A 16,121-nucleotide genomic window follows, 5' to 3' on the forward strand; every position below is an offset into this window, starting at 1 on the left:
GTTTAGGAGAGTTGTGCATCAAGCATTGACACAGTGTTCTCCCATATTAACAGGGACTTGATGAAAAACGTAAAAATGACCCCTCACTTGCTCTAGTGCTCTTGGGAGATGGTGGTCTTTGGTATGTATAAATACTCCGAAATTACCATCTCTTTTAAGGGTCTGAGTGGTGGTGCAGTGGGTTAAAGGCATACCTGTTATGCCAGTTGCTGGAAGGCTTCTGTGCTGGCTAGGGTTCGAGTCTCCTGGTGAGAAAGTGTTCTAAAGTTGTAAAACTTCACTCTCGTGTTTAGGAGAGTTGTGCATCAAGCATAGACACAGTGTTCTCCCATATTAACAGGGACTTGATGAAAAACGTAAAAATGACCCCTAACTTGCTCTAGTGCTCTTGGGAGATGGTGGTCTTTGGCGTGTATAAATACTCCGAAATTACCATCTCTTTTAAGGGTCTGAGCGGTGGTGCAGTGTGTTAAAGGCGTACCTGTTATGCCAGTTGCTGGAAGGCTTCTGTGCTGGCTAGGGTTCGAGTCTCCTGGTGGGAAAGTGTTCTAAAGTTGTATAACTTCACTCTCGTGTTTAGGAGAGTTGTGCATCAAGCATAGACACAGTGTTCTCCCATATTAACAGGGACTTGATGAAAAATGTAAAAATGACCCCTCACTTGCTCTAGTGCTCTTGGGAGATGGTGGTCTTTGGTGTGTATAAATACTCCGAAATTAACATCTCTTTTAAGGGTCTGAGCGGTGGTGCAGTGGGTTAAAGGCGTACCTGTTATGCCAGTTGCTGGAAGGCTTCTGTGCTGGCTAGGGTTCGAGTCTCCTGGTGGGAAAGTGTTCTAAAGTTGTATAACTTCACTCGTGTTTAGGAGAGTTGTGCATATATATATATATATATATATATATATTTATATATATATATATATATATATATATATATATATATATATATATATATATATATATATATATATATATATATATTTATATATATATATATATATATATATATATATATATATATATATATATATATATATATATATATATATATATATATGTCGTACCTAGTAGCCAGAACGCACTTCTCAGCCTACTATGCAAGGCCCAATTTGCCTATTAAGCCAAGTTTCTAATCCCACGACCAGATCTTGTGGTCGTGGGATTAGAACAGCGGGAGAACAGTAACCTTAGGCTGCTTAATAAGGTCGGTCGCCACGCTGTTGACCAGTCATGTTGGCGGACGAGCAAATAATAGCGTCAGACCCTCCCTCCTGCCACCAACTTCCGAGTCAGAGAGAGAGAGAGAGAGAGAGAGAGAGAACTCTCCAAGATGATTTAATCATTGAGAGTTTAAGTCTCTATCTGTTATTAAATTCGAGTTAACAATGTTAATTTAAATAGTTCATTTAAGTATTAGCTAAATTCTTATAGTTATATAATTTATAAGACGTGAAAGGAAATTCCTTTAGTTTCATAATTGTTTAAGATAGTGCGAGTGTCAGAGTCAGGCGGCGTCGGGCAGGCCCATGGAATGGCGTTATTTAACTACCAACTTCTGTAGTATGCAGTAGTTTGTTAATTAAACTTAAACAATGTGTGATCCTCATAAAGATTTAATTGAAAATTTTATTACCAGAGTTATGTTAATAAATATTTCCCCACATTCCTCGTGTCACATTAAAAGCCGCTGCGTCAATAGCGTTAATTTTCCTCCCAAGGCAAATATCTTTTGAACTCTGTTACCTGCACACTTTTCACTTTATAAGATTCTCTTGACTGTAACTAATCCATCGTCTCTGGTAAACGCTGTGTTGCTGCTATTGCTGCCGCGATACACAGTGGACAGTGGTGACGAAACAGTGCGCTCCTGAGGACGGTGGCGACGGGGCCGGATCCTCCTGCTCCAACCAGCGGACCACACTCTGCTCTGACATCTCCATCGTTGAGCGAAAGTAAGAATCTTGCTGTGATGGTCAGACACACACACACGGGTTACACTAACGTGTAGCATCACTTATTTCTCTCTGTTCAGACCTTCTTCGAATATGTCATCTCTCTATACTCTAAGCCATTTTCATATACCCAATGTTGCATCTATCAATACCCCTAAAGTAGCAGTTGCATATACCAAATGTTCCGTTTATAAATGTACACCATCTGCCTATACCTAATGAACCATCTATCTTTACTTAATGAGAAATTTGTCTTTACTTAATGAGAAATTTGTCTTTACTTAATGTTTCATCTACTTATTACCAATGTACCACCTAATTATATCCATTGAACCATCTACTTAAGTCATATGCACCATTTGTATATACCCAATATTCAGGTTATCAATTCCTTAAGTATCATTAAAACTCATTGCCTTATCTGTACCAAAGGCTCCCTCTACCTATACTTAAAGTACCATCTACCTACACCCAGTGCATCATGAACCTATTGAAATTATACCATATATATATATCTTACCAATATATCAAACTATACTTAGTGCAACACATAGGTATACTCAATGCACCTAGTGACAACAATAGGGATATTTATGTCAGGTTTCCTGGCATTGTCCGTATGCACTCTGGCTGTGGTATAGGAGTGGCTACCTCCAGCGCTTCTCTTCAAATGCAGAAAGAAGTGCATTTGAAGAGAAGCGTTGAAGGTAGAGCTTCTCCTATTCCACAGCCAGAGTGTATGTCCTCCTTTACCACGGCCAGAGTGCATGTGGGAAATGAGTAAAACCCTGACTAGATTCCAGTGGAAGCTTCAAGACTGTAGAGGAATCGAATAAATCTGAATACTATTATATTCTAAGTCAATGGCGATGAACACCAGTCCGAAAACTTTTATTCACAAGTCGAAAGACTCTTACACATTTAAATAATTTTTGTATAAAATAAAAATATATATTAACACACGTTCAAAAAATATAAATATTCAAGTCCAAAAAAATGATCTATAAACGAGTTAAAAAAAAATAGGTGTACACAGTCCAAACACTTGTGTGTCCCTCGGTCTCCAGGGTACCATCATTCCCTCCTTCCTAAGGCTTCTGTTCAATACAAGACTCTTGGGTCCCAATCAGATCGTTGATTGCTCAGCAATTTATGTTATTGTCAAATGTATGTATTCATCTATCTGGACTTACCTCTTCATACATATCTATTTATACTTAACCTTTCAGTTCCATACCATCTTTCCTTCTTATCTTCACAGCTCCATACCATTGTGTACCCACCTACTCATACTTCCCTTATGCCATGGGATTTATGGGAATTAATGGTGGAATATCAGTTTCAGGAAAAATCCATTGACGTGGGTCAGGCCTTGAAACACTCGTGAATGTGTGATTATCTCTTGTATTCCAATAATTCCATCCCATTTCTTGAACTTATTCCAGTGTTACTTTTATTGCAGATAGTTTTCTAGTCTATTCACATTTTGCTATTCATGGTAATACACATAGAGTCCAGCTTTCATATTATGTATTCTCGACTATGTGTACCCGGCTAGTCGTATTAAGAGTCCATCATCCATGTTGTGTGTATACTCTCCGATTTGCGTTTGTACGGATATTCCAAAACATTTCTCAACTCTTTTAGAGTGTGTAAGAGAGAGCGAGAAAGTGAGTACATGCAAAAGTGGATGAGACTGTGAGCGTAGGTCAGGATGAATGAGTATGAGCGATCGTGAGTGAATGTGCATAACTGTGAGTGGTTCCTGGAATTCTATAAAAGAATTAAGACCATCCCAACCATACTCACACTTCACCGTTTACTCATGCATTGTTGAATGTTTTTTCTGTGCTAGGGTGTAGAGGAGTAAAGTGAGCTTCTTTGACCCACCTCAATCATTTAGCTTCATTTCATCAGTTATTGTGTCTGTTTAATTTATCTACACCAGCTAGTGTATTATGATCTCAAGCTACAGGAGAAACGAGTCTGCCCCTGAGAGTTAGTCTGCAAGACCTGACCTAACTAAGAGGTCAAGGAGATATAGACCTGGTAATATACATAGTAAACACTTGATTAAATTTGACGAGTAGTTTAAAAGTATGGGCAGTAAGTAAAAATATAAATAAATGACTTGACATGAGATGTGGAGAAATTGCTGGAGGTGTGAGGCTCGCTTCTGAGGACGTTGACTTCACTTGAGATGAAGAAATCGTGAGGGGAGGTCGTGCTCCGTCGAGCCCCTGTTGAGGAAGAACCCCTGATTATTATACCGTCAAGAAGAAGGAAGTGGACAGACGTCTCGCTTGTGGAATAAGTTTGTGGACGTGTCAGCTCAAGTCGTCAACTGCAGAAAGAGTGTGGAGCAGTTTAAAGCAGTTCTGTTTGCAGCCGAGGGCGCCCTATGTGTCGACCACTCAGTCAGTAAGAGCCGCGAGTGGACCAATTCTGTGGTAAGCTCATTTTAACCAGTTAAAAGTGATTGCCTGTAGTTGATCTTGTGCACAGAGGCCGTAGCAAATGTTTATTGATATGTTAGGCATGTTTTGATAAGGCAGAAAGCCTAAATAAGAGAATAGAGACGAGAGTACCAGCTGAGGTATGGAGCTGCTCATCCTCTCTAGTCGAGATCTTGGACGCAACTGAGGGCAGGCGCCTGGCGAGTCTCCCAGGGCGGAGGATGAACCCGTCCAAATGTGGAGGATTCACCTCACAGTATGTGGGAAGCAGGGAGATGTCGGATGGAGATATTTATTATGTGTAGTTTATTTTAGTTATATGTTTGTAGAGGAACATCTTTATTTGGCGTGTCAATGGGTTGCAGGTTTGTCTAGGGAAAGGAGTTGCTGAGAACTTCGAGCCAGTAGGCGCCTGACAGCTGGGTGGACAGCGCTTCGGATTTGTAGTCCTGAGGTTCCGGGTTCGTTCTCCGGTGGAGGCAGAGACAAATGAGAAAAATGTTTCTTTCACCCTGATGCCCCTATTACCTAGCAGTAAATAGGTACCTGGGAGCTAGGCAGCCGCTACAGGCTGCTTCCTGAGAGGTATGTAACAAAAAGGAGTCCTGGTCGAGGACCGGGCCGTGGGGATGCTAATCCCCGAAATCCTCTCAAGATAACCTCAAAATAACCAGTAGAGTGAGTTAGTGGAAGGGACTCCAAGGCTGTTGAAGGAGTTGTGTACTCTGAGGAAGAGTAGCCCCCCACAGTGAGGAGTAGGACTTCGAGCTGTGAGGAGAAGTGGTGAAGAGGAGTGTCACGTGCTTCTGTAATACCAGTGGTGAAACACCAGTACTGTTCGAGGAAACTTCATTGTGTAGCAGCCTGGAAAAGCTGTAGAGGACTCTGGTAGATAATTGTGGAGGAACCTAAAGACGTTCAGGATAGTGAACCACCAGGTGTAGAGAGGAGGTTCTTATTGTTTACCTATAGGGAGTTTATGAAGTATTTGAGTGTCATTAGTGTGTATGACGCAGTGGGAGGTGACTGACTATTTTTTATATCGAGAAATGTTTATACTGGTGTCTATAGTGTTACAACCATTGACTGGATTTCCTTGTGTATATTTATATATGTTCTAGGGCTGATAGTGCCATATTGTATTACAAGATTTAACCTACTAAGTGAGGTTGGTAGCATAAGTGGCAAGCCAGGAGTTGTGCTACCACTTGATATAAGCAGCTGATAGAGTTCCGATGGGATTGGATGCAACCTGACCATAATAGCATAGAGTGTTGGAGTCATTATTGTATCTTGTATGTGTTGTACATGATCTCTGTATATTAAATGTTCATATCCAGCAGGTGTTTGCTATTGTCCTAGTGAGGCTTCCCAGAAAGTAGCAGAGAGAGAGAGAAAGAACCACAGCTGTGGACAGGGTGGTACAGAATTATAATTCGAAGAAAGATGGATTGAGGAGGTCATACCAAATAACGAGGCCAGTGTTGGGGCCGCACCCCTAAATGTGTAACGCTGAACACCTCTCGAAGAGCACGAAGCATACAGGGTGATCTCCTGACCGAAAGTATAAGATCTCTGTGGGTTTTGGTTGGTTGTACGGTAGGGACGTATGCATTCTACCTACAACACACGTAATAATATTTGGTGGAATTTCCGGAAGGGACAAACCATCAACTTGCAACAACATTATAATATTTGGGGGCCCTGTCCGGGAGAGTGAACTGACACACCCACACCATGTCCGAGATTGGACTGGTATACCCTTTGTGAAAATAAGCCTACATATTTCCAAATTATCATTGTGACCGTAGGTGTATATTCTCTCTCTTTGGAAGACTCACAAGACAGAATGGCAGCTGTTCTGAATTTTAGATGTTCGGAGAAAGACCTTGCCAGAGCTCAGAAGGACATTGATACAGGAGATGATGAAATTTTGCAGAATTGTACCCAGGAACAACTTTGATTGAGTGCTAGGATATATGGTATTAGGTTGAAATCAAACAGGGCGTCTAGGAAACGGAAAAAAATCAGGGCACTAACACAGGTAGACAGTGTAAGCATGTTCTGCAAAACTAGTGACGAGAAGATTCTGGACATGTGCACTAGGAGGCAGATAAGGATGTTGGAAGACCATTTTGGCCTAAAGGGTAGGCATGATAAGGTAGAGGATAGATGCGAGGCGCTGCGGACATGGTTAAGGGAACAAAAAGCAAAAGAAGAGAAGGAAGCAAAGCGCCAATGCGAGGAACAGGAAACAGTGCCAGCAAGGAAAGCACTGAGGCTCGGCCTCAGAATGAAAAGCCCGAAAGGTTGGAAGAAGTTTCAGAGGAAATGGATGATGTGCCAAGGGACGAAGGAATTAACGTAAACACAAGTAGCAGCAGGGAAAGCAACCTTGAGAGGCGCGAGGTGGAACCAAAGTTGGAACCAGAAGACAATGAGGTACAGCAGCAACGCAAGGAGAGGCAGGCTCGGCTCGAACAAAAGATAGCCAAAGCTGAGCAAGAGAAAGTCAAAGCCGAGCAAGAGAGAGCTAAAGCTGAGCAAGAGAAGCTAAAGCCGAACAAGAGAAAGCTAAAACCGAACAAGAAAAGGCTAAAGCTGAACAGGAAAAACTTAAAGTTGAACAAGGGAGAGAGTCAAGGCCGAAGAAGAAACAGCCAAAATTGAACTGGTTAAGATAAAAGTGAGGCCGCTAAAGCAGAACAAAAGAGAATTAAGACGGGCCGAAGAGAGAACAGAGTAAGAAGCGAGGTGAGATGCAGCAATTGCAGACCCAGAGGAGCCTGGGGTGTGAAAACTTTTGATAGATGGGCGAATAGACGCAAGGAACCTAAAACTCAGAAGAGTAAATCACACACTTCATCTGAAAGTGAGGATGAAGAAGTTAAACGAGAAACTAAATACGCTGAGAAGGCAAGAGTCCAGTCAAGCCCCACAGAGTACGAGTAGTGCATCTGGCCCGAGGAACTCCAATACTAGTGGGCAGAGTCAGAGCCACTCGGGAACATATAGGAAAGACTTCTCCCAAATGAGGTATTACAATTGTAACAGATTGGGTTACATGATGCGAGATTATCGGCAGGGCAAGAAAGTTGTGACCCTCGAGATGAATATTTTGATGTATCCAAGAACAAACCACAGCGAATAGAGTTGTTGAATGAGCGGTATAGCCCATTCATGAGCAAAGGCTGGATCATCATAGGAGGCCAACCTGAGGTAGAATTTTGAGCTTGATTGCGAGAAGCCTGATTGGGAATGATCGACTGTTAGCTGGCAGGAGGAAGATGAAGGTGAATGGGTTGTTGTCTGGGAGTGACATGCCCGTATGTACTGTCCAGCTAAGGTCGGAATATTTGTCGGCGGAGGTAATGTTGGGAGTATGCCCCGACATACCTGTTCCAGGAGTTCAGGTGATCCTAGGGAATGACTTGGTCGGAACGAAGATGTTGCCAAAGGTTATAGCACAGGCTGTGCCAGAGGGGTGCCCGGAAGGCCATGGCACAGATGGGACACCTGAGTGTGTGAACCTGATTGACATCCTAGGGGCTGAGTCAGGAGACCGCCAAGCCATTGAGTACCCTGTCTCGGTAGCGACGAGGGCAGAGGTGGCCGACGTGGAAGACATTGGTGAGGATGTGACAGTGTCGACCCCACCGATAGAAAATATCGACGTGGAGATAGCGTGGCTGTTTGGGGAAGGCCTAGCTCAGGAAAATGGAGCTTCGGTGAGGTCAGAAGTGAAGATGATCCGACCAAAGAAGAATAACCTGAAGAGAGTGGACCTACCTAGAGCCCAGCCCGCTGAAATTAAAAGTCGGAAGGTGGATGCAACTGTGCTGAGTAGAAGTCAAGAAGGATGTGGACAGACTGAGGACGGGAGTAGAGCGTCAAGTTGTCCACGAGCACAGAAGCATAGGGATAATGGAGTTAAGTTGTATGAGAGGTCAAGAGTTGACATGTTTCACAGGAAGCGTGGAGAAGAGGTAGTGAAGAAGAGTTATAGTCGAGAAGAGGAAGTGAGAAGAGAGAGTATGTGAAGAGGTATGCTTACGAGCACTCTGGAAGAGGTAGAGCGACAAGTGCGGTCGAGTGCTGTTGAGAGTAATACAGTGCTTGAAGAAATCTTGAGGGAACGAAGAAGAGATGAAGGAGATGAATTGGAGTTGTGTAGTAGAGTGAAGTGTGAGGAGAAGATAACGCAAGCATGGAGGAGTAGAAGAAAGCCGAGGATTCGATATAAGTCGAAGAGGATGAAGTCTCGGATAAATGAGGAGACGAAAGAAGGGATCATTGGTGAAGACGAGAGAGTGAAGTATGGTGACAAAAGACGCAAGTATGATGGCAGTAGATGGAAGCGTGGAGACGACAGAGTGAAGTACGTTAATATGAGACTGAAGTGTGAGTGTGACAGACCGAAGTACGAGGACGACAGAGGAGGTTCAGACGGTAGATGTCTGTCTCCGGACTTGAGGAATACAGAAAAAAAGAAGGAAACGGTGGAGGAAAACAGAAAGTAAAGTGGATTGATGGAATGCAGGTGTCCAAGGGGGACAGCCTAGCCAAGGTGTGAAAGAAGTCGGATCGCTTAAGAGAAGACCATGTGTTTGGCGAGTTGTGAGCCAGATGTTGCAAGATGCAACAAATTAATTATAGATTAAGAAGAGTATGTAAACAGATCAACCGGCCAAACAATCAGTTGGAGAACAAGACGATATGGTGGCTGATGCATTATCCCGAGCTTAGCCACTGGAATAACTCAAAATAAGGGGAGGGGAGTGTTATGATCTCAGGGTACAGGAGAAACGAGTCTGCCCCTGAGAGTTATTCTGCAAGATTTGACCTAACTAAGAGGTCAAGGAGATATAGACCTGGTAATATACATAGTAAACACTTTATTAAATTTGACGAGTAGTTTAAAAGTATGGGCAGTAAGTAAGAATATAAATAAATGACTTGACATGAGATGTGGAGAATTTGCTGGAGATGTGAGACTCGCTTCTGTGGACGTTGACCTCACTTGAGTTGAAGAAATCGAGAGGGGAGGTCGTGTTCCGTTGAGCCCCTGCTGAGGAAGAACCCCTGATTATTATACCTTCAAGAAGAAGGATGTGGACCGACGTCTCGCTTGTGGATTAAGTTTGCGGGCGTGTCAGCTCAAACCGTTAACTGCAGAAAGAGTGTGGAGCAATTTAAAGCAGTTCTGTGGGCAGCCAAGGGTGCCCTGAGTGTCAACAGCTCTGTCAGTGAGCACCGCAAGCAGACAGAATTCTGTGGTAAGCTCATTTTAACCAGTTAACAGTGGTTGTCTGTAGTTTCTCGTGTGTCCAGCGGCCGTAGCAAGTGTTTATTGATATGTTAGGCATGTTTTGATAAGGCAGAAAGCCTAAATAAGAGAGACGAGAGTACTAGCTGAGGTGCAGAGCTGCACGTCCTCTCCCATCGAGAACATGGAGGATACTGAGCAGCCGGCGTTTGGGGAGTCTCCCAGGGCGGAGGATGGATCCGTCCAAATGTGGGGGAGTCACCTCACAGTATGTGAGAAGCAGGGAAATGTCGGATGGAGACATTTATTATGTGTAGTTTATTTTAGTTATATGTTTGAAGAGGAACATCTTTATTGGCGTGTCAATGGGTTGTAGGTTTGTCAGGGGGGAAAGAGTTGCTGAGAACTTCGAGTCAGTTGAGTGAGTTAGTGGAAGAGACTCCAAGGTTGTTGAAGGAGTTGTGTAGTGTACTCTGAGGAAGAGTAGCCCCCACAGTGAAGAGTAGGTCCTCGAGCTGTCAGGAGAAGTGGTGAAGAGTGTCATGTGCTTCTGTAATAACAGTGGTGAAACACCAGTACTGTTCGAGGAAACTTCATAGTGTAGCAGCCAGGAAGAGTTGTAGAGGACCCTGATAGATAATTGTGGAGGAGCCTGAAGACGTTCACGGTAGTGAACCTCCAAGTGTGGAGAGGAGGTTCTTATTGTTTACCTATAGGGATTTGATGGAATGTTTGAGTGTCATGGCATGTATGACACAGTGGGAGGTGAGTGACTGATTATTTTTGGTATCGAGGAATGTGTATCCTGGTGTCTATAGTATTATAGCCATAGGCTGGATTTCCTTGCGTATATTTATAAAGGTTCTTGGACTGATAGTGCCATATTGTATTACAAGATTTAACGTACTAAGTGAGGTTGGTAGCATAAGTGGCAAGCCAGGAGTTGGGCTACCACTTGATATAAGCAGCTGATAGAGTCCCGATGGGATTGGATGCAACCTGACCATAATAGCAGAGTGTTGGAGTCATTACTGTATCTTTTGTGTTGTACATGTTCTCTGTATATTAAATGTTCATAACCAGCAGGTGTTTGTCCTTGTCCGAGTGAGGCTTCTCAGAAAGTAAAAGAGAAAGAGAGAGTGAGAGAGAAAGAACCACAGCTGTGGACAGGGTGGTACAGAATTATAATTTGAAGAAAGGGGGATTGATGAGGTCATACCAAATAAGGAGAGAGTGGGGGAGTCACAGCTGCTCGAACTGGGTGTGTGCACGTGACAACGAGGCCAGTGTTGGAGCCGCACCCCCTTAATGTGCGACGCTGAGCTCCTCTTCAAGAGCAGGAAGCGTACATTGTGATCTCCTGGCCGAAAGTATAAGTACTCTACGGGTTTTGGTTGGTTGTACAGTAGAGATGTACGAACCCTACCTACAACACACGTAATAATATTTGGAGGGTTTTCCGGAAGGGACAATCCATCAACTTACAACAACATAATAGGTGCCACTCCTTAGTTCAAATTACACCCACCAGATATCAGTAATGGTATACGACCTAACCGAAACTTGTACTAAGGACTTTGCAGTCTAAAATCTTTTTGCTTTTACAAATCTTGAGACAAAACTTTCGTCTCAATTGACAAATTTATTACGACGTAACAATCATTAATGTAAAGTCAAACTTTGCAAATCAATCTTCTTTCTGTATCATATCTATATTATCATTACTCTTTTATGTGGTAAGAAAATCAGCAAAATATTTTTGTGACATCGTCTTTACACAATGTCTTCTCGAAACATAACCGGTTTGTAACAACTTTCGATAATCAAAAATAGTCAGCATTTATTAAGACAACATATATGAAGACATTCTTTGTGCAGTGTATCGTAACTATTATCAGTGTTGTATGCATGATCAAGCTTATTAGTATTGCTTCTGTAACACCAACATTACTGTTCTTCAAGCAACAACACCAAAAATTCTCAACTGTATTTAATAACAAACTATACTTAGGTAACTTTTCTATATGACTTTTATGAAGTTGTAACAAATTTCTTTGTTAATCATTTTTGTCAAACTTTAAAAACAAAATTATACCAAACTTTTCTGTAGAAACTTTTAAAAACTTCTTCTGCAAAAACTTTCAAAACTTTTATCTATAACAAACTTTGCAATGTTTCTCGTAAGAATCTTTTCTGTAGGAAACTTTTTGAAACTTTGTATATTAATCTTATTTCTTTTACAAAGCTTTTCCTGCTAAGTATTTTAGAACTCTTTGCAACAAACTTTTCTGTAAGAAAACTGTCAAAACATTTAGTACTAATTTTTTTCTGTAGAAAGCTTTTCAGTGTCAATCTTTCAGAACATTTTGTAACAAACTTTTTCTCAATTAAAAGTTTCGAAACCTTTTGCAACAATTTTTTTCTCAGTGTTAAGAGCCCCGAACATTCATTAAACACTCCGCTCACCTTACACAGTGTTCCCCCATGCTCACCTTACACAGTGTTCCCCCATGCTCACCTTACACAGTGTTCCCCCATGCTCACCTTACACAGTGTTCCCCCATGCTCATCTTACACAATGTTCCCCCATGCTCATCTTACACAGTGTTCCCCCATGCTCACCTTACACAGTGTTCCCCCATGCTCACCTTACACAGTGTTCCCCCATGCTCACCTTACACAGTGTTCCCCCATGCTCATCTTACACAATGTTCCCCCATGCTCATCTTACACAGTGTTCCCCCATGCTCACCTTACACAGTGTTCCCCCATGCACACCTTACACAGTGTTCCCCCATGCTCACCTTACACAGTGTTCCCCCATGCTCACCTTACACAGTGTTCCCCCATGCTCACCTTACACAGTGTTCCCCCATGCTCATCTTACACAGTGTTCCCCCATGCTGACCTTACACAGTGTTCCCCCATGCACACCTTACACAGTGTTCCCCCATGCTCACCTTACACAGTGTTCCCCCATGCACACCTTGCACAGTGTTCCCCATGCTCATCTTACACAGTGTTCCCCCATGCTCACCTTACACAGTGTTCCCCCATGCTCACCTTACACAGTGTTCCCCCATGCACATCTTTCACAGAGTTCCCCCACGCACACCTTACACAGTGTTCCCCCATGCTCATCTTACACAGTGTTCCCCCATGCACACCTTACACAGTGTTCCCCCATGCTCACCTTACACAGTATTCCCCCATGCTCACCTTACACAGTGTTCCCCCATGCTCACCTTACACAGTGTTCCCCCATGCTCATCTTACACAGTGTTCCCCCATGCTCACCTTACACAGTGTTTCCCCACGCACATCTTACACAGTGTTCCCCCATGCACACCTTGCACAGTGTTCCCCATGCTCATCTTACACAGTGTTCCCCCATGCTCACCTTACACAGTGTTCCCCCATGCTCACCTTACACAGTGTTCCCCCATGCTCATCTTACACAGTGTTCCCCCATGCTCACCTTACACAGTGTTCCCCCATGCTCATCTTACACAATGTTCCCCCATGCTCATCTTACACAGTGTTCCCCCATGCTCATCTTACACAGTGTTCCCCCATGCACACGTTACACAGTGCTCCCCCATGCACACCTTACACAGTGTTCCCCCAGGCACACCTTACACAGTGTTCCCCCATGCACACCTTACAGTGTTCCCCCATGCTCACCTTACACAGTGTTCCCCCATGCACACCTTACACAGTGTTCCCCCATGCACACCTTACACAGTGTTCCCCCATGCACACCTTACACAGTGTTCCCCCATGCACACCTTACACAGTGTTCCCCCATGCTCATCTTACACAGTGTTCCCCCATGCACACCTTACACAGTGTTCCCCCATGCACACCTTACACAGTGTTCCCCCATGCTCATCTTACACAGTGTTCCCCCATGCTCATCTTACACAGTGTTCCCCCATGCACCCGTTGCACCTCTCCTTCTCTTGACACACATCAGAAGAACGAAGCCCATAATTGTCAACTTTGTCACTCGTCATTAGATTATTTAAAATGTGTCACTGACTACCTTCAAGAGTTGCATGATACTCAGGACTGCCTAACTAGGTCAACACAATTATAATACAATAGTATTTGCCTGCTAGAACATGTACCTGCAATGGGCATTACATTACTCTCCACAGAAACAAAATAAATCAGACATTTTACAATAATAAATATTTTGTTTTTGTTGCAGACGACGTCAGAAGAGAAACTGGAATTTTTACAGAGAAATGATGGCCAAGGCTTTGCGTGAAGCTATGCAACTCAATCCAAATAAAACTGGAGCTATCCAACATAATCAAAATTTAGGTTCAATACCTGACTAATAAAATTGCGTGAAGTTATGCGAAAACACTTACAGACATATAGAGATGCAATCTGACAGAATGATATACTGGCAGACAAATTTTCATTCATAATAAATTAATATAAATAATTAAATATATATATATATATTAATATAAATAATTAAATATATATATATATATATATATATATATATATATATATATATATATATATATATATATATATATATATATATATATATATATATATATATATATATATATATATATATATATATATATATATATATATATATATTTAATCCGCTTGACCATCACGACCGGACAAAAGGAAGTGATAGCCGAAGCTATTTGAACCACTTCCCCGCCGGCACTCGGATGGTAATCTTGGGCATAGCATTTTATCAAATCACCTCATTCTTTGGGGCACACGTGAGGAACACAAATGCAAATAAGCCTGATTGGTCCCCAGGACTATATTCAACTGAAAACCCCAGAAGAAAACTGAAAAACCCCCTCACACCCCAGAAGTGACTCGAACCCATACTGCCAGGAGCAACGCAACTGGTATGTACAGGGACGTACATATGTCCCTGTATGTACGTCCCTGGTATGTACAGGGACGTACAGCTTCGGCTATCACTTCCTTTTGTCCGGTCGTGATGGTCAAGCGGATTAAGGCGTCCCTGTACATACCAGTTGCGTTGCTCCTGGCAGTATGGGTTCGAGTCACTTCTGGGGTGTGAGTTTTCAGTTGTATATAGTCCTGGGGACCATTCAGGCTTGTTTGCATTTGTGTTCCTCACGTGTGCCCCAAAGAATGAGGTGATTTGATAAAATGCTATGCCCAAGATTACCATCCGAGTGCCGGCGGGGAAGTGGTTCAAATAGCTTCGGCTATCACTTCCTTTTGTCCGGTCGTGATGGTCAAGCAGATTAAGGCGTCCCTGTACATACCAGTTGCGTTGCTCCTGGCAGTATGGGTTCGAGTCACTTCTGGGGTGTGAGTTTTCAGTTGTATATAGTCCTGGGGACCATTCAGGCTTGTTTGCATTTGTGTTCCTCACGTGTGCCCCAAAGAATGAGGTGATTTGATAAAATGCTATGCCCAAGATTACCATCCGAGTGCCGGCGGGGAAGTGGTTCAAATAGCTTCAGCTATCACTTCCTTTTGTCCGGTCGTGATGGTGAAGCGGATTAAGGCGTCCCTGTACATACCAGTTGCGTTGCTCCTGGCAGTATGGGTTCGAGTCACTTCTGGGGTGTGAGTTTTCAGTTGTATATAGTCCTTGGGACCATTCAGGCTTGTTTGCATTTGTGTTCCTCACGTGTGCCCCAAAGAATGAGGTGATTTGATAAAATGCTATGCCCAAGATTACCATCCGAGTGCCGGCGGGGAAGTGGTTCAAATAGCTTCGGCTATCACTTCCTTTTGTCCGGTCGTGATGGTCAAGCGGATTAAGGCATCCCTGTACATACCAGTTGCGTTGCTCCTGGCAGTATGGGTTCGAGTCACTTCTGGGGTTGTGAGTTTTCAGTTGTATATAGTCCTGGGGACCATTCAGGCTTGTTTGCATATATATATATATATATATATATATATATATATATATATATATATATATATATATATATATATATATATATGTCGTACCTAGTAGCCAGAACGCACTTCTCAGCCTACTATGCAAGGCCCGATTTGCCTAATAAGCCAAGTTTTCATGAATTAATTGTTTTTCGACTACCTAACCTAACCTAACCTAACTTTTTCGGCTACCTAACCTAACCTAACCTATAAAGATAGGTTAGGTAGGGTTGGTTAGGTTCGGTCATATATCTACGTTAATTTTAACTAAAATAAAACAAAATTGACCTCATGCATAATGAAATGGGTAGCTTTATCATTTCATAAGAAAAAAATTAGAGAAAATATATTATTTCAGGAAAACTTGGCTTATTAGGCAAATATATATATATATTATATATATATTATATATATATATATATATATATATATATATATATATATATATATATATATATATATATATATATATATATATATATATATATAATATGTGTGACAGCATATTCCGTATTAACAATTTTCTGATTTAGGG

General features: G+C 42.4%; 1 protein-coding gene across 3 annotated transcripts in view; it reads left to right on the forward strand.

Moving 5' to 3' along the window:
- The window catches only part of LOC123767299 (uncharacterized), a 78,529-nt gene extending 64,395 nt beyond the window's left edge, over nt 1-14,134 (forward strand). For 2 of the 3 annotated variants that reach the window (XM_045756863.2, XM_069312907.1), the window contains exons 6-7: nt 1,839-1,951; nt 13,887-14,134. In XM_045756863.2, coding sequence (XP_045612819.1) covers nt 1,839-1,951; nt 13,887-14,019 — 246 coding nt within the window. In that variant the 3' untranslated portion in view covers nt 14,020-14,134. Of the gene's footprint in view, nt 1-1,838; nt 1,952-4,772; nt 5,747-13,886 lie in introns of those variants that run through there. The other variant, XM_069312908.1, reaches the window with a different exon arrangement.
- The last annotated feature ends 1,987 nt before the right edge of the window (nt 14,135-16,121 follow it).

Source organism: Procambarus clarkii, chromosome 74, assembly GCF_040958095.1.
Source record: "Procambarus clarkii isolate CNS0578487 chromosome 74, FALCON_Pclarkii_2.0, whole genome shotgun sequence".
In the NCBI taxonomy this organism is placed as follows: Eukaryota; Metazoa; Arthropoda; class Malacostraca; order Decapoda; family Cambaridae; genus Procambarus; species Procambarus clarkii.